The sequence below is a fragment of the Selaginella moellendorffii genome, unplaced genomic scaffold, assembly GCF_000143415.4.
Source record: "Selaginella moellendorffii unplaced genomic scaffold, v1.0 SELMOscaffold_50, whole genome shotgun sequence".
NCBI lineage: Eukaryota > Viridiplantae > Streptophyta > Lycopodiopsida > Selaginellales > Selaginellaceae > Selaginella > Selaginella moellendorffii.
The window spans coordinates 836,450-863,420 of NW_003314311.1; the positions used below are offsets into that span (position 1 = coordinate 836,450).

The window sequence follows — 26,971 nt, forward strand, 5'->3', positions numbered from 1 at the left end:
GTAGAGTTTAAAGTATAAGACCAAACAGTTCAGGAAATATTTTGGAAGTCCCTCTTCAATATTGTACTAAAGCGAATTGATAAGCCTATAAACTTTCGTGGTTTCATGGCAGATGGAGCTAGTGTAAACTAGAATGGTGTCTGAGCAATTTTTGGGAAGTGTCAGCCATTGGAAGGTCATAAAAGGATTTGTGAGTTTTATTGGGCTCAGAGCCTAAACCAACATTGCCAACTTATCAAGCCAAAGTTTCAATTAATGTTTAAGGAATTGTGTAAACAATGGCAGGCTACACCTTCTAAAGAAGAGCATAAGACAAAAGGAAATAAAATCCAAATGTGGTAGCATGAAAATGGCCATATGAACATAAGTTGTTTATCACAACTTGAGTTGTGATTAGAGTGGTAGGAAGTTAAGATATTCTAATGAGGATATCACTCTTTTCAAGTTGATTTTTATTTTTCTTCTCATTTTATTGCCTCTTAATATTGCCTTTTCCATTATGATCAACCACTTGAGGATCTCATATACACCCCAATTATGAATCTCTCAGAAAGTAAGCATTAAAGTTGGCATTCCTCTAAAGTAGGGAAAGGGAAGATAAGTCTATATAAAGCTTGTATATTAGATTTCATACACACTATAGAGTAGTCTTTAAAAGCGTTAGCATTCGAGAAAGGAAGATACATGGGAAAAGGGCCTTTTGTTGAAATGTTACATGATAGAATGAAGAGAAAATTAACTCCACCCACTCAAACAGTGGCAACTATAGTTGAGGAAGTGGTCTATAGCACATTTATAGAGACATTCCCCATGCCTCTATTGGTGATATAAAGGCTATCCACTCAAAATGTCATTTTTTCTTTGCTGATGAAGATGTTGGTATGGATCTTGGAGCAAAAACTTGCACAAGCTTGATGTTAAGTACCATTCTTCTTCAAGACACTGTTCTCGGACCAAGCCACCTCAAGTGGTTAATGAAAAGAGTGCATCACAATAAGTTAAAATCATTTACCATAGTGTGGAGCCAAAACTCTACCATATGCCAACAAAATCCAATGTAAAGTGTGTAGGGATGTTTTCAAGGGGCAAGTGTTGGGCCTAGATTCATGGTGACAAATCTATTTCTATTCCAACCTCATGTTTCTATGGGGAACGAAAGCAAGTAGGATTTTTAAGATGGTGTTGGCTGTATTATTGTAACATTGATGCCAATCATATGAAGCAGCTTAAAGACACTATAGTGACTAAATTTGATATAGTACCTAAAGAATGGCCAGTTGCTAATGGGGTCGCACTCATCTTGGATGAAATTTCAAATCTTGAAAAATCTGGTTTCAATTTTAAAAGGAAAGTTGAAAACATGAGTGATAGAACCAAACCTGTTCTTAATGATGCACAGAAGACTAGCAAGAAAAGGTATAGCAATTAAATTTATTGGTACCATCACCAAGCAAAAGTAGGGTAAAATAAGCTTAGTTCAAACACCTGAATGTGAGATTCTCTCTACGAAGTACATCATTGCACTTACAAAAGAGTACATAGTCAAAACAAAAGGTGAGAGTACATAATTGGTATTCAAGACTTTCTTTCTTGCACATGTTTAGACTTTATAAAGCGTGAGAAACATAAGAAGGCATATACTCCTTATAAGCATATTACTACATCATCATCAACATCTTGCACTAAGATCCTAAAGTGGATATGTATATACACCAAGTATTGCTAAGTTGCAGAAAACTTTTGGAGCTAACTAGATTTTCCAACACTATCAATATTTATTCTCTATCAATAATATAAACTTATTATACTTTATATAATTAATAAAAAAATATTATTTCACTTTTCATTTCATATACTTATGAGTGTTCTTTTCGCAATACTGTCCATAGTACTCGTGTGTCTCATTACCATCTCAAAAAATATTTCATAAAAGTCTTTTGGGTATATAAGTTGTAATGTGTCGCGAGAGCATATATACCATCATACTAATCATTGCCATTGTTTCCACAGGAAGTTAGAAAATATATAATGCATTTTTTGAAAGTCACAGAATTATTCTAAAATAAGTACAAAAGCATTCTTTTTCACCCAATTTGTTACACCCTCTATCATTGCATTTATCTTTAACTCATGATCATTATCTTCATTATCCCTCTTTCTTTCTTTTGTGTGGTTTGGTTATGTTGTGCAATGGAATAACTATTACATCTTTTAGCCTTTAAACTCTAGGAAGAAAGATAGTGAGAATTAAAATTACCAACATTAAAACCCACAGATATTTGTATGTATTTCCCTCTCTTTGAATGAGAGTGCGAATGAAAATCCAGAAATTTTAGATAGTATATTATAACAAACCCCTCAAGAATTTATTCTAGAAAAAAACTAAGTCTTTTTTTATATGCAATAAGTTTACATCAATAGTTATTTTTTTTCCTTTCAAACGATTATATGGCTTTACATAGAATTTTATTTCAAATTTAATAATTTTTTATTTTAACAAACCTGACATTTACTAGCCAGAAAGTAAAGAGTACATATTTAAGGAAGTGACAAAGATACTTTCTCTACAAACATTGTATTTTATATTCTAACAAATATCCCTATTATAACATGTAATAAATATTTAAATTGTTAGAACAAGAAGTGTCCTTTAGAACATTTTTATCTATATAATGTGTAGAAAGTTATGAAATTATTAAGTTTGCAATAATCTTAAGATTTTAAAGTTTATAATATTTGTATTAAACTACAATTAAAACTTGAGCTCAACTCACAAACTCCACTTTTCAACTCGTGAGCTTAAGTATGGTCCACATTCATTTATACTATTTAAGATGTTGGTCATGAGCTGTGAGTTCTTAATCAAAATCAACAAAAGATGCAAGACGAGATGCATGGCATGATGGATACCATGTGTGGGATATTAAGGCACTTGAGGCTAGACATGGTGGTGCTCCAAATAAGACTTTTTTAGTGGATCAACTCAAGATTCTAACTTTTTCCAATAAGAGTGGTGTGGATGAATATATAGTTTGGTTAGCCAATGTGAAGAAGTTCTTGGCCAATGTGAAGTTCTAGGGAAACTCTAAATTAGCCTATAGCATCTAAAATGCACTCAAAATCCAACTTACATATTGGAAAATATCACACTTACAATATAAATAACAAAAAGAGGCTTTAGTGGCTATTCTAATGATTTTGCATTATATAGGTCTTTGATGGTGGAATTGATTTGAGGAGTCTTGTATTGTAAACAAAAAACCACCAGTGTCTACCATAATGAGTTTGAGGTTGTTTTTTATTTATGTTTTGCCCCTCACTACAATATGGAGAATACTCGCATAGAATTTCAACATTTCCAGCAAGGGTATAACACACTCTATTTCTCTCCCCTTAGACCAACTGGAAAAGAGGCAATTGCTTGATAAGAGAGCCTTTAGTGGCTATTTTATCCCTATGTATTCCTCAAGGTTCCAATGATCCACAATAATAGTATATTCAAATTTCATCCCATAATCATATGTGATACAAAGGGAAATAACACTTAAAAATTTAATGCCTGATGACATTAATGCCCCAGTCTTGCTTGTGAGGAAGAAAGATAATTCAATAAAGATATATATTAACTATTATGTGTTGAACAAAAAGACAATGAAGGATTATTAAGCTTAGTGAAGTATAAGTGTTTACCAAGATTGATTTAAGGAGTGGATATCATTATATTATAATATTATAGTTAAACTCATGAAGTTTAAGGAATTTTCTATTGAGCATCATCAATTCTAGGAATATAAAGTAAGACATATCATCTTTGTGTAAGTGATTTTTTTGTCAAGTGAGCGGCAGAACACATTAGTACCTTTGCAAAATGGGAAAAGTGATAAGCTTTCTTGTAGATATATTGATCCATATGAAGTGTTGGAGTGAATTGGCAAGACAACGTATTGGATACAATTGCCAGCTAAAGTAAAAATTCATTTGGTATTTTATATTAGCCAATTGAAAGATGCACTATATTGAAGTAAAAATCCCAATGCCTCCTTAATATATATGGTTGTGGAGGATGGATTAAAAGTTTGAGAAAAGTTCCCCAAAAAAAATAATCACTAATACAACTCATCTAGGATTTTGTTTTGTGGGGGGAGAATTGTTAGGCACCAGGGTCAACATAGGTCAAAAGGAAGCTTAAGGGTAAATGGAAGTGGAGTTTTTTAGGTAATTTGGGGGTGGTTGAGGGGTGAAGAACTTCAAGAGGAGTCTAAATCTTCTTTTAGCACTAGATCGTAACAAACATCCTTTGTGAGTTGCCTTAGTCTACTCTTTTTCCCTGCATACTTTGATATGTTACATATATAGAAAGAACTCAAGTTTGGTGCAATCAACTCAGTACCTTTGGCCCTGGTACATCTTGTAGAAGTAATCCACTCTTTTCTATACACATACCTTGAACACCCAATTGGTTGTGGCCTCCAAAGTCTTCGACACTCTCAGGGTCAGTGTACCTATTTCAAATGTCTTCCAATGTCTGACTACAACTCCTCTGAGTCTTGTTAAAAGATAGCTCAAGAAAAAAACAAACATGTAATACTCTTGCCTAAATAAAATTAGCAAAGCTACAAACTAGAGGGGATCCATTGTAGAGAGTTATAGTGGCACCATTCGAGTAGCATACACAGCCAAGGCATCATCCACTCCAAGTTAGTTTTTCATGCAACAACATCACAACTTGATTGTTTGGGGTTAAATGGATTACCTAAACGTAAGTCTGTGGTATCCTAAAAGAGAATGTTTAAGAATGCGACCGACTGTGCAACGCATTTATACTCAGTTTTCTACAGAACGAAAGAGATGGATTTATGAGTCAAAACAGTATAAAAAGGAGAATATCTTTAGGAATTAACATTTCAATATCTTCATTATTAGTGCAACAAGCACGAAGTCCTGCCACTGCTTTCTCTGTACTTGAAAGCCTTCGCAAAGATCAAATACCACACCAAGTTGCACGCACTCAGGAACGCCAGAAGATCATAGTAGAAGTTGAGGTGGCCGAGGTTTAAGTTGTCCGGGATCCATCCGGGGCTACTGCCACCATTGCTCGTCACCCTGCTCACCACCATGATCAGAAACCCATTGAGATAATTCCCGAGTCCAAATGTCGTGAGCGCCACTGCTGTTCCCAAGCTTCTCATCGAATCTGGGGCCTGCTCGTAGAAGAATTCCAGCTGACCAATGTACGTGAAAGTCTCGGCGATTCCCAGTATGACGATCTGTGGGAGCTGCCAAACGATGGTCATCGGAACTGGCTTAACAGCGTCGTCCACCAGCTTGTGCGTTCTCGCTAGCTCCAGCCTCTTGCTCTCCGTGGCCGAGGCCACCACCATGGAGAGTATACCAATCGCCAGGCCTATACCCATTCTCTGGAGCTGCGTAAATCCTTGAGGATGGCCAGAGACTCTGCGAGCCAGCTTGATGAGGATCCGGTCGTAGATGGGAACCATAAGGATGACGGTGAGAATCTCGAACGTAGACATGGATGCTGGAGAGATTTTGAATCCCAGAACGTTGGTGTCCATTCTGGATCCCTGCTCGATGAAAGTGGTTGAGATCTGTGAGTAGACTGTCGTGAAGATAATCAGTGTCGCCCAGATCGGAAGTATCCTCAGGAGAGTTTTCACTTCGTCCACCTGCGATACGGGGCATAGCTTCCAGGGTCCCGGTAAAGTTCCTTTCTTCGAGCCGGTGTTCACTGCTGCTTTGTCAAGGAACCTGCATGTAAAACATCAGTCCCAAGCTCGTTAGAGAAAGAAAAAACTTGTGACTAGTCTACAGTCCCTTTAGCCGGACCTTGAGTATCTTGGAAGCTTTCTCTGCTCCTTGTCATGGCAAGCTAAGCTTATCAAATGCACAGCGATCTTGTCAGGATCACTTCCAAGAAAGCAGCCCAGAGTTCACAAGAGTTTTAAAGTAAACTTGCCTGAAGCTGCCGCTGATGCTAGATCCATTACTCTCTTTGCTACCGTGTAATAGCTCCTTGTCAGCTGGAACTTGCACGAAGCACTTTCGAAATGCAGCAACGAGAACTTGCGCCACTCTCACGAGTGGACTTCCTTGTGGTCTCTGGTGGCGATAAAGCGGAGATCCCAGGAGGAAGGAACCGATAGAAACGGCCATGCACGCGGCCGGGATGCCAAATCCCAAGGCCCAGCTGGTGTTGTCCTGGATATAAACAAGGCACGTAGTTGCAACAAGTCCTCCAACGTTGATTGACAAGTAAAACCAGTTGAAAAAATGGCCCTTGTTCTTCCTCTCTACGGGGTCACTGTTGTCGAATTGGTCGGCACCAAAAGCCGAGATACAAGGTTTGATACCTCCCATTCCTAAAGCCACAAAATAGAGTGACACGTAAAAGAATATAAGCTGCCCCAGCGAGGCATGTTGACAAGACATCTTGTCACAGGATGGAGGTTTCAATGAAGGTAATGAGGCTGACAACGTAAGAAGTATCAGTCCCTGCAAGCAAAAACAGCAAAACATCTATTTCAAAAGAAAAAAACTAAAACCAAAACTCACCACCAGGTATAAGGATGAAAAGACTGCAATGGTGCGGTAGCGTCCCCAGTAGGCATCAGCTAGAAAAGCTCCGAGAATGGGAGTTACGTACCCGGTGCCTGACCAGATTGTCACGTTCTTCGCAGCCATCGCATTGCCCTGGTGATATTCTTTGATCAAATAAGTCACCAAGTTGGTGTTGATGCCATAGAATGCTAATCTTTCGCTACATTCGTTTCCTGTTAAATAGTAGAAAAAACAAGAGGGAGATAGTTTTTGCTACATGTAAGAACGAGCATACCAAGGATAAATGGACAAGCTCTCCATCCACCGGTTTTTCGGCGGACCGATGGCCTTCCAAGCGAATCCACGGAGCCATCCTTGGTAAATTCAGAGGTCAAGAGACTACGCATCTCCAATTTCAAGCGTGAGTCCTAAAACAAAGGAGAAAAAAATAAACAAAGAAGAAAGTTAGAACAATGGCGCCCTAAACATGCATAGAAACCCCATCGGCGAAAATCGGGCCCGCAGCCGACGCAATCTAGCCACGAGAGCATGCAGACTGAGAAGCAGCAAGCTCTCGATCGATCCAATCGGGAGAGAAAGAGAGAAAACAAAAGGGGGGAAGCACAGACCTCGAGATTTTCGCTAGACGATCTCTCTAAATCACTGCCCGATTCTGGAGCTGGATTAGGAATGGCAGCTGCTGCTGCTGCTGCCGCCGCCGCCGCCGCTGCTGCTGCACGCTCATCGGCATCCATGATCGATCCTTCCTCGCGCATCAAAGTGGATATGCTCTGTTAGGGGTTCTCATTTCAAACGTAAAGAATATGCCCGCCTCGATTCGTCCACGTGGAAGTCTGAAACTAATGACGCGAACGACGCGAATATTCTGAGAATGCCACGTTTTTTTCCTTTTTTGTTTTAACAATTCCAAAAAGATGAGGCACTTTTTCCTGAAAAGCACAAAGGATTAAAAGGATGTAGCGACTGGGTCGATTCAAGTTACCGATGGATTCGATCGATTTTCAAGCCTTCTTGCGCACCCACTCGATGGAGCGATCCAGGAAGGTGTTCATGCGACCGAGATGGTGCTCCATCTCCTTCTTGCTCGAGAAATCCGCGGGGACGGCACTGGCGGGAGCACCGACTGGAACGAAGAGCCGGCACGGCACCAGCCGATTCCTCTTCCTGGCAGCCAAGCCGGCCTTGTCCGCCACCCTGAACACGCCCGTCTTCTTCATCCACCTCTCGAAAGCCTTGTCCGTTCTCACAAAGTAGGCGGGGCTTTCAACCGGAACGTTGAAAATCACAGTTCCTCCTGCAGGACCTGTCTCTCGCTTCGCTGTCTCCTTGAGATGATCCATGATCACCTGAAAAGAATGGGAGCCACACAAGATCATGTCATAGATTGCGTCATAACCTCAAGATCACCTTGTTGGCCTTCTTTCTGCTCATCCCCAGGCAATCCAGCACCGCGCTGATGCTCGTCAACCCCTCCATTCTCGTGTCTGGCCCGGTGATCCAGTTCATGCTGGAGGTTACCAGGGTCCCGTTTTTGCGTAGCAGCGGCGCGAAGTCATGCAGCAGACTCTCGAATCCCACGTAGTTTGCGTCGCAGATGTTGGACGTCGAGATGGCGTGGAACTCGCTGCCACTTTTCTTGAGCCGCCTGGCAAGCTCGCAAGCATCGAGCCTGGATAGCCGGATCTCTACGTCGCAGCGCCGGACCAGCGACAGGAACCTCTCCATGAGCTTCTTGAGGTGGAAGAAGAGCGATCCATACAAGTCCTTGGATCCGGCTCCGGCTTCCCGTCCTGAGCTCATCACCTCCGCGAAGTCCCAGCCGAGCATTGGATCCGCAGAGCTCATCTGCGTCCAGCAGCCAGCTTCGTCGAGCAAGAAGTTGTTGCCGCTGGAGAAGCGCATCTCGTTGTTGATGCAGGAAAATGGGAGGAGCTTCCCAGTGCTGTAGGCAAGGCTCTCACGGAAGTCGGTCATGGATTTCTCCCTCGCGATCTCCACGTCGCGTGGCTTGAGTTCTGCGATGACATAGGCCATGATTAATCCCCAAGAGCTGTCCTCCATCTCGATAGAAAGCTTGGAGCGTGAGCCCGAGGTGGAAAAGGCCGCTTCCAGCACAGGTCCGGTTTGGTCCGAGAAGAGGCCCATGCGAACGATCTGGATGGCCGAGCGCGACAAGTATCCACACCGCTCGAGAGCGTCGTAGGCCGCGACCTTGCAAGCCAGGTTTTGGGGCTCGGTCATCACGAATGAATACCAGAGAGCTATGGCGGCCTCGATCCCAGCATCGCCATGCACACGAAGCATCTCCAGGATCATAAAGTTCCGGGCTACAACTTGGCTGTTGTAATCGTTGACGAGGGCGATGATTTTCTTCCCTGCAATGTAGAAACAAGCTATGTAAGTATAATCCTCGTTCTAGTTTTCTGAAGAAAAAAAAGCAAAACCAAGGATCTAGAAGATAAAATGAGGAACGGAGAAAAGTATGAAAACCATAGAGCGCTGTAAACCAGGACGAAGGAGTGCAAATCAAAGGAAGAAGAAAAAAGTATAGCCTTCTGTGTCTAAACGACCGGAGAAGCAAAGACGAAGAAGAAACCCAGAGAAACTAAAGAGCGTTGCAAACCAGGACGAAAGAAACAAAAGAAAGAAGAAAAAAGACTAGCCTTTCGCGTCTAAACGACCGGGAGAAGCAATTAGGCCTAGACGAAGAAGAAAAAGAAGAAAGAAGCAAAGGAAGCTCTTTCTACCTATAGTTCTTACCAGTGAAGTCGTCCGTGGTGTGGAAGAGATCGCGAAGATCTCCCGAGGCCGCAATGCAGAGCTCCACCACGCAGTCGCCGCTGCGAGAGATCTCCGCTGGATCAATCAGGCAATGTGCCGGGACATTGGCCCAGAGGAAAATCGAGGGCTTCACCACAGGGCAGCCGGTTCGGCGCCCCGATGCGTTGCCACACGCCCGGCGATGAGCCCTGGCGTGGATTTCTCGGCAGATTTCGCCGCAGTAGACGGCGATCTGGCAGCCGGAGCATTCGATCGCTCCTACACCCTCGCATGATGGATTGCAACAAGGCGCGGCGTGGAGGAAGCTCCCATCTTTGCCGCAGCCGAGATCGAAGAGAGAGTAATCCATGCGGAGATGCCTTGCGACGCCGTGGATCCGGTGCACCACTGCACGGCATTCCAGAATTTTCTGCCTTCCCTTCGCCTCCTCGAGCGCTTCTGTCGTGGCGCCAAGATCCATTCTCTCGCCTAAAGAAGCTAAAACCCTCGTCTTTTAATTCAAATTAAACCACAATGTTAACGTTGATAGTTTTAATTTACTTTACTATGATTAGTCTATGATTGATAAGTCATGTGGCTGTAGTTTAGTGGTAAGAATTCCACGTTGTGGCCGTGGAGACCTGGGCTCGAATCCCAGCAGCCACATTATTAATTTTTATCTTAACTAGCACAGAGATATCTTCACCCAGACGACAAAGAAAACAAATACCTCAATGATACCATTTATCTTGTATCATATATGTCAAGAACATTAGAACTAAAAGACAAAGAAAACAAATACCTCAATAATGATACTATGTATACCTTGTAAAAATGCCATCTATCTTGTATCATATATGTAAAGAACATTAGAACTAAATGTGGGAATTCAAGCTTGAATTTTATTTTATTTTCTGATATAAAATAAGAATTATTTTTCTATAAAATTATTATATAGAATTTGCCATGATAAAATAGCTTTCTATACATGTAGATCCATAAGAATCTAAAGCTCCCATAAAACCACTAACAAAGTTGCTGACAACTATGACTGAATAAAACCCAAAGCCATAGAAAACAATTTATCAGTAATATATTTAAAGAAACCTTTAAATACCCTATTATTTTATTTATAATAACCTTTTGTTTTTATTTTTATGGACCTAAAAGTCATTTTCCTTTAAAATATATAAATTTCTAGAGAAATTAAAAATCTCTTCCTTCAAATAATAAAGAAAAAAACAATTTATATCTTATTATAAAACATAGGTATTTGTAATTTTTTAAACCAAGATCTACATAAAAAATTAATAATTTTCTGCACATTGTATGTAGCAACTCTTGGTATGTTTATAATTTATAAACACAAGATTAATATTAGTACATATCAACCATTAGATGGTAGAATAAACTAAAATGAGGTGGAAAGGACAGCTTGTCAATGGCTGCTCAAGCAGGTGGTGTAACTGTCAAGGCACCTGGGAATCTCGTTAGGAAGTATTTAAGAAAGTTTATAAATTATTAATACAAAATCAATCTAAATAAATAACAATCGTTAAATTAGAATGTCCTAGAATATCCAAGCATATTCTAGGTATCCACTACTTGTTTGCTTAAAGCATATCAGTAAATAAATAAATGTGGAGAAAACAGCTTTATTACTTTTATTTATTTGAGCGAAAGCATTCACAGGATACTCGAAAGTTGACATTCTTCTTCTAGCTTGTGTTGAGAATAAAAGGGATCGTCAAACAAACAAAACGTTCTCCATCACCTTTAAAGCCTTTGTCACCGCGCCACTAAGTAATGTCTAGAAACGACCCTTCGACCAAAATAACGCGAATACGTACTATCTATCACGACAGCCGAAAGGCACGCCCTCTCAAGTGTACGTTACATGCCACCGTTTTCGTAGTCATTTGATTTGCTGCCGCAGCATCATTAGAGGTTCTCAAGTCACGCAAACTTCTCATAACAGTCATCACAACTAAGAGCGCGAATCCACGGACCAAAGTCCATCACAGTCGCATGATTCCCCTAATAAACAACAAGAACCAAAATGATCGGCATTCTTGGCGATCAAGCTCCGCTCTGTAAGAACTATTTGAAATTCCAACGTTATAAGCCGCGATATATATTCTATCACAACACTGCACGGACAATGGAGACGCATACTCCTGTTCGATTCATCAATACAAGATATGCTTCTCGTATTTTTATAGCCCATGTGGACGTATTCAAATAGTCGTGTCCTTCCCCAACACGGCCGTACGGAGCCCAGCTTACCAACATACGCACGCAAACGCTGCGAAAGAATATAAAGCTTTTTATCTACTTACAGGATGCCGACGTACCGTGGTATCATAAGAGTACTGCGCGTCGTGGTCCACACCGGGGATCTTGGTTTAGATTGGTACCTTTAACAAGGACACGCCCATCCCTTTCTCTCCATTTTTTTTGGCTCCATCTTTCTCTATCAGTGTTGGCAAGCTTTGGTTTTCTTTTTTCCAATCCAACCAAGGAATGATGCCTGGCCTGCGAGTAGCACAGTGAGTTTGTTAAGCAGCTAGCAGGCACCAGGCAAATATCAAGGGAATAGATTTTCTATCGCTCCCTGTTTGTCACGTTTGGATTCCAACGGACAACGAATAAAACAGCTAAAGACACACACTTAAAGGCTAATCACAAAAGCATGAGAGAAAAAACGAGGGAATTAGGAGAAAAACTCGCGAGGAAGAAAATTCGTATCGATCTAGGAACGCTAGGTAGAGGACTGGATGGATGGTTACTGCTAATCTTATAATCTATCTCCACTGACGAGCGCACAAACTGGTGAGCGCAAGGTCCAAATGGAAAGGAACAAACAACAAACACTCTCTCTACAGCAAAGCAAAAAACTCTCTGTTCTAGGTAGATACCTGCGTTAATTAAATAATCAATGGATTCAAGGTACCTGAAAGAACCAAGTTCCTCGACAAAGGACCAGGCGATGTATGATCAGCCTTTGATCAACTGAGATCACGATCATGTGTCGCTTATAATCCCTGCGACACATAACAGTGTGAAGAATCTCCTGACGATCTTGAAGAGCTTGGCTCTAAAAGAGATCTAGCACTTAAAAGAAACTGCGGCGCCCTGCAAAGACGTGAGAGAGAGAGAGAGAGAGAGAGAGAAAAGAAAGAAACTTGCTTGGGGAAAATTTCGGTGCCATTGATGAGCAACAGCGTCTCCAAAAGGACACAGATATTATTAACACACCGTGGCTGCCTGCGCGACAGTTCGAATTAACTTCCCCCTCAAGGACGAGCAGCGAATTCCCAAGGACAAGCCAAAGATTTTTCCTGATCACACCCATGGAGAGCAGCGTCTCATTCTGTCCAAAACTGATCACTCGTGGCGAGAGAGAAAGGCTGCAGCTACTCGAGGGAGATGAGATCCCCAGAAGGAAGAGAAGAAGAGAACGCCTCAATTGTGGACTCTGATCCGATGATGCAGAGGATCCGGGCCGGAGGGCACTAGTCGGTCGGAGGCCGCGAAGGAATCGTGAGGCACCGAGGCTTGCATGCTGCGGCAATTGCCCGCAGGGCAGCCCAAGTGGAAGGGCGTTGAGAAGCTCGCAGATATCGATTCCCGGAGTAGAAATCTTCTGTTGCCGCTGCCGATGATCTGCCAGGAGCGATATATCTGTGAGCAGAGAGGAAAAGAAAAAGGACTTTGCTCGAGCTTTACCGGATTTTGAACTCCCCCGCGCGATGTCGACTCAATGCAGATCACTAGAAGAAGCAGAAGCGCGAGCACTGCCGTGGAGCGCACGAGGACAAGCGCCATTGCGCTGGGATCGATCGATCGCTCCTCCTTTCTTTCTCTCTGGAAGAGGGGAGTACATTAGAGTTAGGGTTTAAACCCAGTTTATCGTTAAAACCCTGCCGGAATCGAACGGTCTCAGATCGAAGCGTATTATAGATTTTTGCTGATCAATTTCGCTGCAAGATTGTTGCTGGAGACTAAAGAATAAAGCCATTAATCCTCATTAAATTTGCAAGGTCAATTATAAATAGATGAAGCTGTTTAGGTTTTTCCCTGTTGAGATCGATCGCTCCTCCCTTTCGTTCTGCATCGGAGAGGGGTCGAGGGGAGAAATTCTCATCTCTCGAGGATTCACGGAGGGATTGGAGCAAATCCTTGTCCAGCGCTGGATGCAGCTGCCCGGTTCCCATGAAGGTATAGAGGCGATCCTTGACGACAGCGGGTGTGATTGTATGAAATTGGACCATCTCTCATTCCTTGGTCCGTTACGACGATGGTCACAAGAGCTATGGATCGAGCAGTCTTGCTCATGGCAGTGATTGATTGGAGACTGGAAGACACCTCACTCTGAATTTCTACCAGGATTCCAATCTCGAGACCACAGTGCGCAAGACTGCAAATAAGTTCGCCCAGGATGAGCCCAATCGCAGCTTCACTCCTTCACCTACATTTTCACGACTTCTTTGTCATGGTAAGGTTTGAAGGGCCTTGAGTTGATCGAAAAGATGGAATAACAACTTCTTTTGCATGGTTGTAATGCTTTGATCCTCCTAGAAGACATTCTTCCCAGGCTGGGCGAGAAGAGTGCTCCTCCGAACTCAAACTTCTTTTGAGCTTACAGAGTCATTGACAAAGTGAAGTTCCAAGTGGAACAAATTTGCAAAGGTGTTGTGGAGGCACTAAAACGAGTGAGCATGGAAAAACCATTGCTGCCTCTTTTTTTATTTCAGCTCCCACACTTAATACAAGGGTTTTCCACCCTGCACGATGACAGCCCTAGGATTATTTCTAATCCCCCATTAATTAATCACATATAGTCTAAAACAAAGAGAAACCCATGATCTTGATTTTGTCTCAATCATGAGCACACTCTAGCCCCTTGACAAGTGTCATCTCCTTTAATAATATAAATAGAATAAATGAAACACATGTCCTAAAGCAAAAGCTTGAGCAACTTAGTTCCCTTCTAGAAAAAATCTCTCATCTTTCTAGTGAGAGCTATCAGAGAAAAAAAATGCTTTGATGTTTCCATGTTTTTTTGTTCATTTTTTATACAAGCTTCTATGGCAGCCAGAGCCAAGATATCTACACTGTAGGGATTTGAGCTGAGCACTAACATTTGAGCTTAGGAGTAGTGAAGATTTGAGTTGTACTAACTTCACTTATTGAACTTGTCACTTAAGCCATGTGATGTGAAATATTTGATATATCAGCCTAGGGATGCTTCTTTGATCTTTCACCGGCATAGACAGTCACTCTGTAATTATTAGTGGTGGCCTCATGACATGAAATAAGCATGTGTGTCATCTAGCCTTATAGTACATTACAGATGTGATATGGGATTTCCAAACACCCTCACTCATATATTTGAGACACTAAAAGAAACACACTTCTTATTCAAAAAGAAATTTTAAAAAACCCACATCACAAGAAAAAATGTGATGCTATCTACTTTAAATCACACTTCAAAAATGGCTAATAAATGTAAAATCTCCAAGAGGAGGTGTGAAGTTTGGCCTAACCTTTGTTATTTGATTTAACCTTTGTTCCTATAGCTTCCTAGCTTTAAGATTCTTAAAATTTTGATATATACTTAGTCATGCCACTTTATATGCCTTAATCCACATGGCGAAATTCTTGTCCTCAGGAGCCTTTTCTAGGAAGTTCAAATTTTAAAACTTACAAAAGGGAAGAGTGATAACCTTTCACTTTATTATTAAATCTATTGCATTATGGTTTAATAATCTATTATGTATTATGTCGTCTGCCAAATGTAAATTTTAACATATGGTATAATTCCCTTAGCTAATTAATTGAGTCAAATCTAAAACCAACTCTAAGAAGTCACCCAACCCAATATTATTCAAACCTAAGAATGTTAAATTTAAAATATCCCAATACCTTTAACTATTTTATTCATTAACCCTTTCCCTCCTATATTTAAACTTTATAGATTATCTTTTAAATTGTTATCTTTGGTTATTTACACTAAAGTCTTAAGAGAGGTGCAGAGGTATAAAGCTTCTATGGTCTTAACCCCATATATGGACTTTAACCAGGTGAAAAAAAGTGTGCACTCCTTTATTTCTATATTTGAACTCTAATAAATCATATTTTAAATCATTCTCTTTAGTTGTTTATAACTTTTTATAAGGAAGTAATGCAAGTATTTAAGAGAGTAAATGAAAAACCCATATATGCTTTAATATCCATGTGATAATGACAAAAGTTTTTATGCTCATATGGCATAACTTCATTAACTATCTTGAGCTTTCATAAGATTGTTTTGACAATCATGTAGAATCTCATTTAATTCTACTATCAAATTTTTAGCATTGATATCCATATTTACAAAATCTACCTAATGAATACAAACATCAATTAGTATTCAAAGATGTTGTCTATATATAACAAAAAAAATTGTGTTATAGTAGTGTTATTATTATATTAAACTCTGCCAAAGACATAAATAAATCCCACTTTCTTAGCTTCTCACCAATACTAGTACATAATATGTTTTCTATTAACATTTTTATTTGCCCATCCATTTGAGGATGATTAATACAACACTACTAAATTTTAGAATAACACCCAAACCATAAGGTCTTTATAGGTACTATTACTACTAAGAAGTTAGATATTGTTAGTGATCATCATACAAAATTCATAAATAAATTTTAGAAGGATTTCTTCTACAGTCTTGAATGAGTCAGAGCTCCTCCCTACCAATCCTATAAAAGCTAAACTTTGCACTTTTTTAACCTCAAACAATTTGAGATGAATTTATCTCTTGGGTTCTTCCAAAGAATAGTAAGAATCCTTTATGTCTATATCCAATAGAATGTCTTTAAAGTCATCTTAGAAAGATTAGTTACCACCACTTTACTACCTAATCTTTAGCTTGTGCCAAATGTGATCTTTCCATGGAATCTGTCAAGGGGCTAGAGTATGCCCACAACTGAGAAAAAGTCAAGATCATGGATTTCCCTTTGTTTTAGACTAAATATGATTAATTAGTGGGGGTTTAGCATTAATTCTAGGGTTGTGACCCTTGGAGTAATTTTCCATCATGAGAAATGGAGACTATTGTATCAAGTGTGAGATAAAATAAAAAATTTTGGCGGGAAGCAAAGAGCAAATAGGTCGTGTGATGAAAAGCAATAATAGCACTGCTGAGGGGGCTGGTGCTAAGAAGAACAAAACATTAAATGGCTGTAGTGACAATTAACACTAGAGTGTAAGGAAACTCAAGTTTCTAGGTAGTAATGGTTTTTCTATGCTCACTCATCTTAGTATTCGTGGAGTTTCCCTCCACATTTCTAGTGCACTACTTGGAAATGAACAGTGTGCATAGAGAGTAGGAGAAGAATAAGTGTCAAACCTTCCCCAAGATTTTGTTCTGGTGTGGAAGATATTAAATAATGAGAAGAGAGGAAACACTGAAGAGAAAATCAGACTACTCCTACATAAAGTTAGCAAAAAGAAAAAGGAGGCATAAATCTTAAAACACCAAGTTTATTCAAGAGGTTTTGAAGTATGAGATGCTCTTGGATAGAGCATATACATTGCCAGGATGATGTCAAGGGGCTAAAGTGTGCCCACAACCGAGATAAAGTCAAAATCATGGATTTCCCTTTGTTTTTGACTAAGTGTAATTAATTAGTGGGTGATTAGCAATAATCTTAGGGTGGAGCAGTTTTCATGAGGGATAGAAACCATTGTATCAAGTGTGTGAGATAAAATACCAAAAAGGGCTTTAGCAAGAAATAAAGAGTAAATGGGTGGTGTGATGGAAAGCAATGACAGTACTAAGGATGAACCTTAAAACAACCATAATGACAATTAGTATCAGAGTGTAAGAAAGCTCAAGTCTTTAGGCAGAAATGGTTTTCTTATACTCACTCCTTTTAGTGTTTGTGGAGTTTCCTTCCACATAATCTCTCACTTAGGGAAAATTCACCCCTCCTTTTTCAGATTTTAAGCTTGCCCTACTTGCTTACACCACCCTTTTTTAGGCATATTTTTCCTTAGCACTCACTAGAGATGGTTATTTTTCCTTAGGAGCACTCCACTTTAGCAATATCAACTTATCTCCACTTATAAGGTTTTGTAAAAAATTCACCCAGTATTGAATATCAAATTTGCTAATGACCATTTTTGTACATTTAACTCTTTAAGAAGATGCTGCAATAGTATTGAGGTAAAGAAACTCACATTCCAGAAATTAATTCTCTCTCTATATACATGAATCATCACACAATTCCTCTAATACCAAAAATGCAAACTGATTTACTTATCATTCAAACTATGTGGTGTGGAATACCCAACATGTCAGGCTGACAATGCTTCCTTGATTTCTTACTAACATAGTCTAATTACTCTTTCCTTGCTAATGGCAGCCTCATAACATGAAATAAGCATGTTTACTTAACCCAACATCAGAACACATTGTAGTAGCTTGCATCCACAAAAGAACCCACATCCACAGAATGAATATAAGCACATTTGCATCTAAGCCATACTCAATATGCTCATAAACAACAAAATAAACACTCATTTCAAGCAATGTTGGTAAATATAAATCTTTATAGGATGCGGTGGGGTATAACTCTCACTCCCCATTGCTTCCCACTCTTATCCTCCATCTTTGAGATTTTTGGGATCTTTGAATTTTTTACACATCTATTGTAGCTTATATTCATATCTCACCCTATCTACTATGTTTTTCAATTGTTCATGAGTTTATATAGTACAAGCTAGAGGAAATTTAAAAGTTTCAAACTATTTTTAAATATTATATTTATAAATGGAAATGCATATACAAACACACACAAATATATATATATATATATATATATATATATATATATATATTACCAACACAGTAAACTATTATATATTAAAATTTCAATTCACTTTTATAGAGTATTTGAAAAAGATGTTAATTTGCAAGTTGGTAATATAACTTATATTGGATTATTAATTGAATATGTATTTATACTTAGACCCAAACAAGCTGCTATAAAATGGAAATGTTTGTATACAAGAAGATAAGGTAATTTTGTTGGTCTTTATAAAAGAATTTAGATATAAAAATGGAGAATTTATCCATATAAAAACGCTCTAAATAAAGTAGTAATACCCACCAAACTTGAGTCAAAACAATAAAAATAATAATAAAAAAACTATCTTGCCAGATAGTGCTGCCTCAGCTGCATACATGGATACTGCTAGTGGGGTGGATCAGATGCATAACTCTTTTTAAAAAAATGTTTCCTGAGATTACATAATCAATGTTTGTATCTGCTTCATCATGGACAATTCCTTTGGAAAAAACTTGTATTTTCAATAATTACCAGCAATTCATTTATTTATATTTATACATGATAATTTCATTAAGACTAGCTACGTTTAATATTTATTTTTAGTCGGTTTTCCTTAAATATTCCTTTTAGTATTCCTTAAAAAATGTGGATTACATTCAAAAATTGAAAATAAAAGTCGACAAAAAAGTTTTATAATTCTTTAGAAAATGTCTGGAGGAGTTAACTTCTAGTCTGCCAAGCTGCCTAATTGACAACCTTTGGAGACGGGAAAAAACTATCAAGGTCATTGATCAAGGTTGGCTGCCTGAGAATCAAAGTTTTAGTATAAAGGTACTTGACAAATACAGCCCGTTTGGAATCATTGGTTTTTTCTAGAACTGTGCATTCCACCTTTCAGCCAAGCTATTGATGCCCATCCAGCACTGTTTCTCCGAGGAGAGGTTTCAGGTTGGCCGGTGCATTTGGCCGTCATCATTCGAAGCAGATCCCCAGTTGGTCTGCGAAGCATGAAAGAAGAACTTCATCCCCAGAAAAGTGGCCATTAGTCGTAGCTCGATCTGCGAAAATCAAAACTCAAGACAGTGTTTTCGATGGGATAATACCTGTGTTACGATTTGATGTTCTTTCCAAAACTGCCATTAACTGAGTGTCAAGAGATTCTTGATCACTCTAATAGTCGCGCATGGGGCCGTGTTGATCCGCGCGGAAGCAGTCTCTAGCGTTTCGCTGTCAGAGAGCGTCCCCTTCTCCTCGCTAGAAATCGTACTGCTGGTGTGGTTCAGGAACGTAGCCTTACTCCTTCATTTTTAGCACAAGGCTGCCTGGGCTTCGCCTGAATCTCGATGATTCTGAGAGGTGTTATGCAGGAAGAAAACTTGAAATTTGATGAGCACAAAAATTTTAATACATTTGTGGCCGCCTGCTTCTCGCTCTCTCGCTCTCTCTCAAGGAGAATCGCCAAAAGAACATTTCATTCACACACTTACAAGAAACATCTTATTCGATCTCACTAAAGGAAGATGAGACATCCAGAACGAAAAGCAGAAGAAAACCACACAAGCAAACGAATAAAGGAAGATTACGACTCCCATCAAATTTGGAATTTCAAGAGAGGTTTGAGAGATGCTTTGTTTCGTGTTGACCAGGTAGGTGGAATTTCAAACTCTCTGCACACTTGCTCATTGAAAATTACTTACTGACCATGTATTGTCTATGCCCATGTGCAAACTAGTATATCGCTACAATTTTATGCCAATGCCAAACGATGAAATTGAGGTTGCTTTCGATCCTGCAATGACGACGTGAAATGCTGCTAAGTTCCATCCATGAGAAAAAATAGATTGAAAAGCACTAGAAAGAAATTTTTACTTTCGAGTTGTGATGATAAAAAGTTGTAGCATCACCTTCGGGACAACTCCACCTAGAAATTTCTTTTAGACCAGCGAACAACACACAGTCACTCCCCTTTCATATGTCTGATGACTGCAAAAGGCTTTGAGAGGCAATGAGCCGGAAGAAAACGCAGAGTTCGATTATAGAAATGGAGCAATGTTATCTCGATATAATGTGAAAGAAAAACAAATACTGTGCTCCCAGATCGAATGCCGCCAGCTCGCAAAAGATCGAATAGATAAACCCTTTGTTCACTGCAGGGCGGAAGGTGTTGAGTATCTAGTAAATTGCCGCAGTAGAAATCTTTTGTTGCCGCTGTTGATAATCTGGCTAGGAGTAACATATCTGTGAGCAGAGAGAAAAAGAAAGAGGACTTTGCTTGAGCTTTACTGGACAGATGCCATTTGCCTTGGGATCGATGGATTGGTCGAAGTATAAGAGTTACAGTTTAAACCCAATTTATTGTTAAAACCCTGCAAATCGAAGCGTCCCCTACACTAAGCTTCGATCTGCCACCAGCAGTGACAAGACAAGGAAGTGATGACGGGTTATAAACCCCAAACTCTTGATATTTCGTCTCAAGAATTTTTCTTTCCAGGATCTCAACGCAATGGCTTTCTTCGCAGCGTTCGCGCTCTTGCTCCTAGTCATTGACTCGGGGGCTCACCATCTTTTCTTCTGTGATAGTCACAGAGCGGCCGCGGCATCCTCTGCTCGGATCAAGTGCTCTAATCCAGGCCTGCGATTTACACCAGATCTTCGGGAGCGGATTGACTCGTTCCTGTCGATTTCCCAGACCGGTGGATCTAGGGCTAACTTTTGAAATTTAAGGTATAGAAACAATATTCTACAAATATTTCAAGGATATTTCTAAATCTAACGGTTGAAATATAAATCCTTTTTAGTAGAATATGCCTTTAGTTAACAACACTAGACAATGTAAAGCTCATTCTCCGTCCTGTTGTGATGAGCAGGCGATCTTGGAGCACACTCTCAAAGGAGAAATCGTCAGACGAACGAGAAGATCCTGATTGCTAACATCATCAAAGATTGCAAGTATAGTAGCCTGGAACACGGGGGGATGCTGATCGAAATTCGCTACACGTTCGTCGAGCTGCTGAAGAACTGTGTATTGCTCTAGCCTCCGCTCAGCTCAGTTACTTTCCTTGTCATGAAGGTGAAAGTGAGATCCAGGAGCTTGGACGCAAGCTTCCTTTCTCGATGCCCCAAAACGCTTATGTTCCTAGATACCACGATTTTGTAAGCTGCGTAATAAAATAAGCGAAGGAAGACAAACTCCCTGGAGAACGCCCGATCTGAATAAACACCTGATCAGAGGACCTTCGAAAAGAAGATATGTATTCCAACGTAGAAATCCTTTACGCGAAAGAGACCGAAAGGCTGAAACACACTTTTGCTTGAGCAAAGCAAAAGGAAAATGAAACCTCGGTCAGAAAAAACACGAAAAAAAACCGCGAGTCTAAGAGGTCAGCTCAGGGAGGGTGAGGGTGACGCGCGAAGATCCAACATGCTCTCGATATCGGCAAGAACGCCGTGGCACTCGGTGTCTCTGCCAACAGCACGGAGCTCGTCGTGGAAGGACGAGAGGTGGAGGAGCCTTGCAAAACTGAAGAAATGTGAGTGATACAAGAAAGGAAAAAAAAAAAGAAAAGAAACGAAAGACTCACTGATCGAGATGAAGCTGGATAGGCTTCTCATTCTGGGAGAGGATGAACTTTATCTGAAGCCATATGAGAAAGTTCGGAGCTTCTTCCTTGAATTTCTGCCTCGCGATGCAGACGAACCTCTGAGAAGATAGAAATGAGAAGTAATGAGAGGAACGAGAAGTAAGATACCAACCTTGAAGAGTGTTGCGACTGGCTCTCGTATCCTCAGCCGCGCCTCGCAATCCATCGCGGATGCGTCGACGTTTCAATCCCGGCGGTAGTGGCGGCGGCGGGGACTCCACAGGCGGTGGTGGAGGAGATGGCGGGGGCGGTGGCGGAGATGGCGGCGGCGGTGGTGGAGATGGCGACGGCGGTGCTGGCGGTGGCGCTAAAAGACGAAAGATCGAGAAAGCCGAGAAAGATGGGAAGATCTTTGAGAAAGAATGACGGATCTTTGAGAAAGAAAGCAAGCTGGGCGGGCAAGGTTCTTACCTGAGAGGAAAACAAGTGGATCGTTCTTGTTCTCCTTCTCCTCCGCCACAGCGTGGATCGGCTTCACAAACGCGCGAGGAATCACCGTAAAGTTGTCTTCCCCGACGAGCTCAACCACCGAAACGGACCACATTGCAACGTACACAACCAGAGAAGAAAAGATCACTGCAAAGAGGATGGCAGGCTCTCGCCTCTCTCTTCCCCAAAAACCCCAATCTTAAAACGATTAGCACTTTATATACGTACTTGAAACATCAAATGAAGGAAACAATAAAACTATTGCAATCTTGGCTTTAACTATCTTTATTTTGATTTGGTAAAAACAATAAATATTTATAAATATAGAAAATATTATCTATGAATATATATAATATTTTATTTTTGCTACTTTGCATTGCAAATGAATGAGAATGGTGTGCTAGAGAATGAGTGTCCAGGCAACAAATACTATGGAAATTTCGTCAATATTAGTGCTATAAAATGATAGAAACATGATTTTGCTGGAACTTTTGCATAAAAATATGATCATTTAAAATCCTTATATAATAGTCTAGTGGAGATACCTAGAATATCTAGTATATTTTGATATAATTTGTAAATTATCTCCAAATATATTAATATATTCATGATCTAATGTGTTGTATGTAATTAGATTAAACCTATATTTATACTTATAAACATGTTTATTAATTTTTAAACTTTCTAAACTTGAAGTGAATTAATTTAGTGTTCATTTTCATTGGGGAAGGGTGGGGGTTGGGATGACCATCTGCTCATATCAAGCAAAAGTCCTCCCTACACTCACTACCCACATTTATAATACAATTTGCTATGGGAGCACCAAGGAATATAGAATGGTAATAAGAAGTGGAATCATTTCCAGAAGTTTTTATTGCCTTGTGTCAAAGGCAAAGATTGACAAAGGGAGCAAATAAGCTTAATTGAATAATTATAATAGTAAGACAATAAACTAAATGAGAATGGATTTGCCACTTTGGGTACTTGGAATTTAGTAATATAAATTTGTTCTTCTTCAAGGGTGTAAGTTATATAATAGTCCTTTTCATATTCATTCACATAATTCATTTTTTGTTAGTAAATTTTTGACTTGCATAGTTATCCCATTTCTAAAACGCTTAGCATATGGCAGCTTATTTATGGTAACAAGTTTGAATATGACCAAACCTAACACCATTTAGAACCTTATTGCAAGTTATTTATAATGTAATAGTATGAAGTTTTTTTATTTGTTTTGGATTGTAATTTCTTTTAAGAGCGTAAGTCAGACATAAAACTTTAAGCAATCAAAAAGAATAATTCAAAAGATTCAAATATAAAAAGAAATAGCCTATGAATAGAAGTGTACCCCCTTTTCTAATCAGTTGAAAATTTTGGGATATTTAGGGTTAACCATCTTTGGGTTTTAATAGTTCTAAGTTAAATGATTTTTTGGGAAGTCTAAATTCAAGAGCTTACATTTGTATCAAGAAAATTTCGGGTCTAACTCTATTAGTTGGCTAAAAGAATCATATTACATATTGAGATTGACATTTAATAATCAAATTTACTCTGGCTAGGCTCAACCTGAGAGGTAGAGTGTTAAGAAAATGAGGATATTGAAAGAGATGTAGCTCTTAACTTTCATTCACAATGATGTAAATTTATAGGGAAGCATAGTAGATTATAAGCAATAAAAGATAATGACTCGATAGACAATATGTAAGGGTTCAAATACAAAAGGAAAAAGCCTATAAACAAAAATGCATTATTATTTAAACCTAACTTAACTCTAAGTATCCCAAGATTTAAAAAAAAGAGCAACTTAAAATCTTCTATGTTCTTTAGGAATTAATACCTCTTCTTTCAAAAAGTATGAATCTTATGTATGGCATAAACTCTTCACCTTGGGTTAAATGATTTCTTGGGAAGTCCAAATTTAAAAGATTACAAGAGCTAAGATACAACCAAGAGACTTCTTAAAGTTATATGTGGCAATATAGATTAGAATTTTATTGTTTATGTTCCCTTTATTTATGTTTTATTGCATTCTTCTGTAAAAGAGAGATAGCCTATGTTGTGATGGTAGGCTATAAGAGTTCATTAGTCATGATACATGGTCATTCTACTACCATGATTGCAAACTTTATGTGGATCATAACTTTTATATATACTTTTTTATTCATCTATGAAATCATATCCTCACATGTGGGCATCCCTGCTGCATAAAGCTTCTTCCATGGCACACCCACTCTCCTCCATCTTGCAGCAGCAAAAGTCTCATTAATCAAACACTAAAACCCTAAATCTTGTTGATGTATTAAAAATTAAGTGATGTATTAATTGGCTGACATGGCAATGGTGAGATACATGGAAATGGCATACCATGCAAAATTGGTGCTCACCCATGGCCATCAAGTTGAAGTGATATTATTTGGATTAATGGAATAGTACAAAGTGTTTACACAAGTAAATTTGAACATTTAGAATCAAATTTAATAATAATAATGATAAATATATGTAAAGAGTATAAAATATATAAAAAATAAGTTACAAAATTAAAAATAGCACCATAATATTAGATAGATAATTGTCATAAAAAACATAAACAAGAAAACCAACAGTAAATTTTAAATTTTAAATCTTTACTGTTATTAATGTACTACCTTACACTGTTATTTACCTTTGTATCTATAAACTACACTTGCAACTAGATAATTAGTTGATGGACCTTTAAAAATTTTTTTGTGAAGGAATTATATATTATTATTATTATTATTGTTGTTGTTGTTGTTGTTGTTGTTGTTGTTGGTGTTGTTGTTGTTGTTGTTGTGTAGCATACAAAAGCTATAACAATAAATAATTAGGATTTAATTATATTAATATGGGTATAAACTGTTATCTTCAATCCTAGAGTGGATGAGATATATGACTATATGTGTGTATGCAATGTTGTTTACTATGTTTTACAATATATTTGTATTAGTTTTCCATCATTTAAAAACTTTAAAATCTCAAAATTATTTTACAACCATAATGAATTCCTGTATATAGTTGTATAAATTATTATTATGGGTGTATGATATTTAAATTATAGTTTTTATCTGTAATAATTTATCATTACAATTATTAGAGGCTTTAACTTTGAGAAAGCATACGATCAAATGGTTTGGAAAGAATGTTTAATATTATGACACATAATAATATGTGAATAGAGTCAAAATTAATAAACTTATTACAACTTGGAATATACAAAAGAATGAGTAATATTTGAAATTTTAAAATTTCAAAATCAGTTTTATTTATAAGACTTTAATAATAAACTGTAGGATCCAAATATGCCATTTATTGTTATTAGTTCTATCCTTTAAGATAACTATGATGCTGTATATTATTATTATTCTCACTCTTGTATATAAATTATGTTTGGGGCGCATTCATGCTCTCACAAAACTTTTATAAGAACAGCTTTTAGGGATGCTCTTATTTGTTTTTAAGAAAAGAAAAGATATCCAGGGCATTCATAATGCAGCTCCAAGCATAAGTAAACCAGAGAGCATAGAGAACTGCCCATCTTGATGGGAGCCTTTATTATGGAAAAGTTTTTATTATTATATTAAATATTTTTTTTTTTATCTGGCATCTAAAGCTGCTGGATGGTTGGCTTTCAAGTCCATCCTTGGGGATTTTGCTCACTGGAAGATGGTCCTGTTAGGGCGTGGCCACCAAGAGAGTGAGAGAGAGAGAAGGAATATTCTGGTCCTCAGAATATCCCCATCTTCCTTGTATAAAACCCTTGCCTCACAAAGGCAAAAGAGGCATTTTGCAAAGAGCATTGAAGCATTTCTCATGTTTGAGCGAGCATTGAGGGAGCGTCTCCCAACAGTCCTTATTTCTGGAAATGTAGATCACCACAGAACAACTAATAATGATATCCTATGTCGAATCAGAGAGGGGTTGGGAATTGAGAGGGGAGAAACTATCGTGGCTCGAGGGCGGCTACCAGTTCTGCTAATTTTTACATTTTGGAGATAAAGTTGAGAGATGCTTGATCAGGTGCTCTAGATGGAGTGGAGGTGGAATTGAGCTCTTTGCACGCTTCTTGAAACAGCAGTGCGCACAGCTCATTAAAAATTAATGTTGCAAACTAGCAATATGATCCATGTCACTACAATTTTCCACCAATCCTCGTGACAAAGTAACATGGTGTTAATACTGAGGCTTTGCATTGGCAAGTTCCATCCATGGGACTAGAAAGAAACTTCTCGTATATTGCATCATCACCTTCGGGACATGGCCAGAAGCCCAGAATGATATGATCTTACAATTATTCCAGATAATTAAGGTAAGGCTTATATAAATCAGGGTAGCACTTTACAAATTTAGGGTTTAGGGTGATGGGTACGCAATTGCGCGTTATGAGGAGAATTATCTCAAGAATGACTGCTTCACTTGCAATTGAACAAAGCACTTCCTCCAGTGGAACTGAACAGGTGGCCTCAATTGAAAAGGGGGCGTCTTCCAGTGGAACTAAGCAAGATCAGTCACAGGGCCCACGAAGGATGATAAAGCTCCCTTACGAGATACTAGGACATTTAGCTCTTCCGCATCCAACACAGGACCCTAGGGACGAGTGGAATGTTATATGTTGCATGGAGGGGTTTGTGATCATGTATTGCAGAAAGCTTGGAAAATCCCATTTGTTCAACCTTTGCAAAAGGATTGATCATCCAA

General features: G+C 38.9%; 4 protein-coding genes and 1 non-coding gene across 6 annotated transcripts; 1 reads left to right on the plus strand and 4 right to left on the minus strand.

The window, feature by feature from the left end:
• Positions 1-4,872: 4,872 nt before the first annotated feature.
• On the minus strand, positions 4,873-7,362 carry LOC9648262 (protein NRT1/ PTR FAMILY 8.1). Its single transcript, XM_024686786.1, has 5 exons — positions 7,185-7,362; positions 6,851-6,983; positions 6,571-6,788; positions 5,975-6,510; positions 4,873-5,766 (listed from the first exon to the last, which is right to left on the minus strand). Exons 1-5 carry the CDS (start codon positions 7,329-7,331, stop codon positions 4,920-4,922), a joined length of 1,881 nt encoding a protein of 626 aa, XP_024542554.1. The 5' UTR covers positions 7,332-7,362; the 3' UTR covers positions 4,873-4,919.
• Positions 7,363-7,965: 603 nt separating this feature from the next.
• On the minus strand, positions 7,966-9,817 carry LOC112350452. The gene is made up of 2 exons (XM_024686677.1): positions 9,337-9,817; positions 7,966-8,951 (listed from the first exon to the last, which is right to left on the minus strand). Exons 1-2 carry the CDS (start codon positions 9,815-9,817, stop codon positions 7,966-7,968), a joined length of 1,467 nt encoding a protein of 488 aa, XP_024542445.1.
• Positions 9,818-9,930: 113 nt separating this feature from the next.
• Positions 9,931-10,002, plus strand: TRNAH-GUG. Its single transcript has one exon. It is a non-coding gene; the product is annotated as a tRNA-His (tRNA).
• A 2,523-nt stretch (positions 10,003-12,525) lies between these two features.
• Positions 12,526-13,190, minus strand: LOC9633890. Of its 2 annotated transcripts, none has more exons than XM_024686761.1 (2): positions 13,066-13,190; positions 12,526-13,002 (listed from the first exon to the last, which is right to left on the minus strand). In XM_024686761.1, exons 1-2 carry the CDS (start codon positions 13,162-13,164, stop codon positions 12,802-12,804), a joined length of 300 nt encoding a protein of 99 aa, XP_024542529.1. In that variant the 5' UTR covers positions 13,165-13,190; the 3' UTR covers positions 12,526-12,801. The 2 variants fall into 2 exon arrangements, with proteins under 2 accessions (XP_024542529.1, XP_002981775.1); XM_002981729.2 differs by having other exon boundaries at positions 12,526-13,020.
• Positions 13,191-21,544: 8,354 nt separating this feature from the next.
• LOC9633891 lies at positions 21,545-21,995 on the minus strand. Its single transcript, XM_024686678.1, has 3 exons — positions 21,942-21,995; positions 21,770-21,888; positions 21,545-21,708 (listed from the first exon to the last, which is right to left on the minus strand). Exons 1-3 carry the CDS (start codon positions 21,993-21,995, stop codon positions 21,570-21,572), a joined length of 312 nt encoding a protein of 103 aa, XP_024542446.1. The 3' UTR covers positions 21,545-21,569.
• Between the last annotated feature and the right edge of the window lie 4,976 nt (positions 21,996-26,971).

Bases quoted from the DNA above. Each gene is read 5' to 3' on its own strand.
- LOC9648262 (XM_024686786.1), bottom strand. From the start codon at position 7,331: ATGCGCGAGGAAGGATCGATCATGGATGCCGATGAGCGTGCAGCAGCA. The intron at 6,511-6,570 runs GTGAGTTTTGGT...TTTTGCTTGCAG, and splicing joins TTTCATCCTTATACCTGGTG to GGACTGATACTTCTTACGTT. The intron at 5,767-5,974 runs GCAAGTTTACTT...TTTTACATGCAG, and splicing joins AGCATCAGCGGCAGCTTCAG to GTTCCTTGACAAAGCAGCAG.
- LOC9633890 (XM_002981729.2), bottom strand. From the start codon at position 13,164: ATGGCGCTTGTCCTCGTGCGCTCCACGGCAGTGCTCGCGCTTCTGCTT. The intron at 13,021-13,065 runs GTAAAGCTCGAG...CTCTGCTCACAG, and splicing joins GCGGGGGAGTTCAAAATCCG to ATATATCGCTCCTGGCAGAT.
- LOC9633891 (XM_024686678.1), bottom strand. From the start codon at position 21,995: ATGGATTGCGAGGCGCGGCTGAGGATACGAGAGCCAGTCGCAACACTC. The intron at 21,889-21,941 runs GTTGGTATCTTA...CTATCTTCTCAG, and splicing joins CAGTCGCAACACTCTTCAAG to AGGTTCGTCTGCATCGCGAG. The intron at 21,709-21,769 runs GTGAGTCTTTCG...ACATTTCTTCAG, and splicing joins ATCCAGCTTCATCTCGATCA to TTTTGCAAGGCTCCTCCACC.
- LOC112350452 (XM_024686677.1), bottom strand. From the start codon at position 9,817: ATGGATCTTGGCGCCACGACAGAAGCGCTCGAGGAGGCGAAGGGAAGG. The intron at 8,952-9,336 runs GTAAGAACTATA...TCTACATTGCAG, and splicing joins CACCACGGACGACTTCACTG to GGAAGAAAATCATCGCCCTC.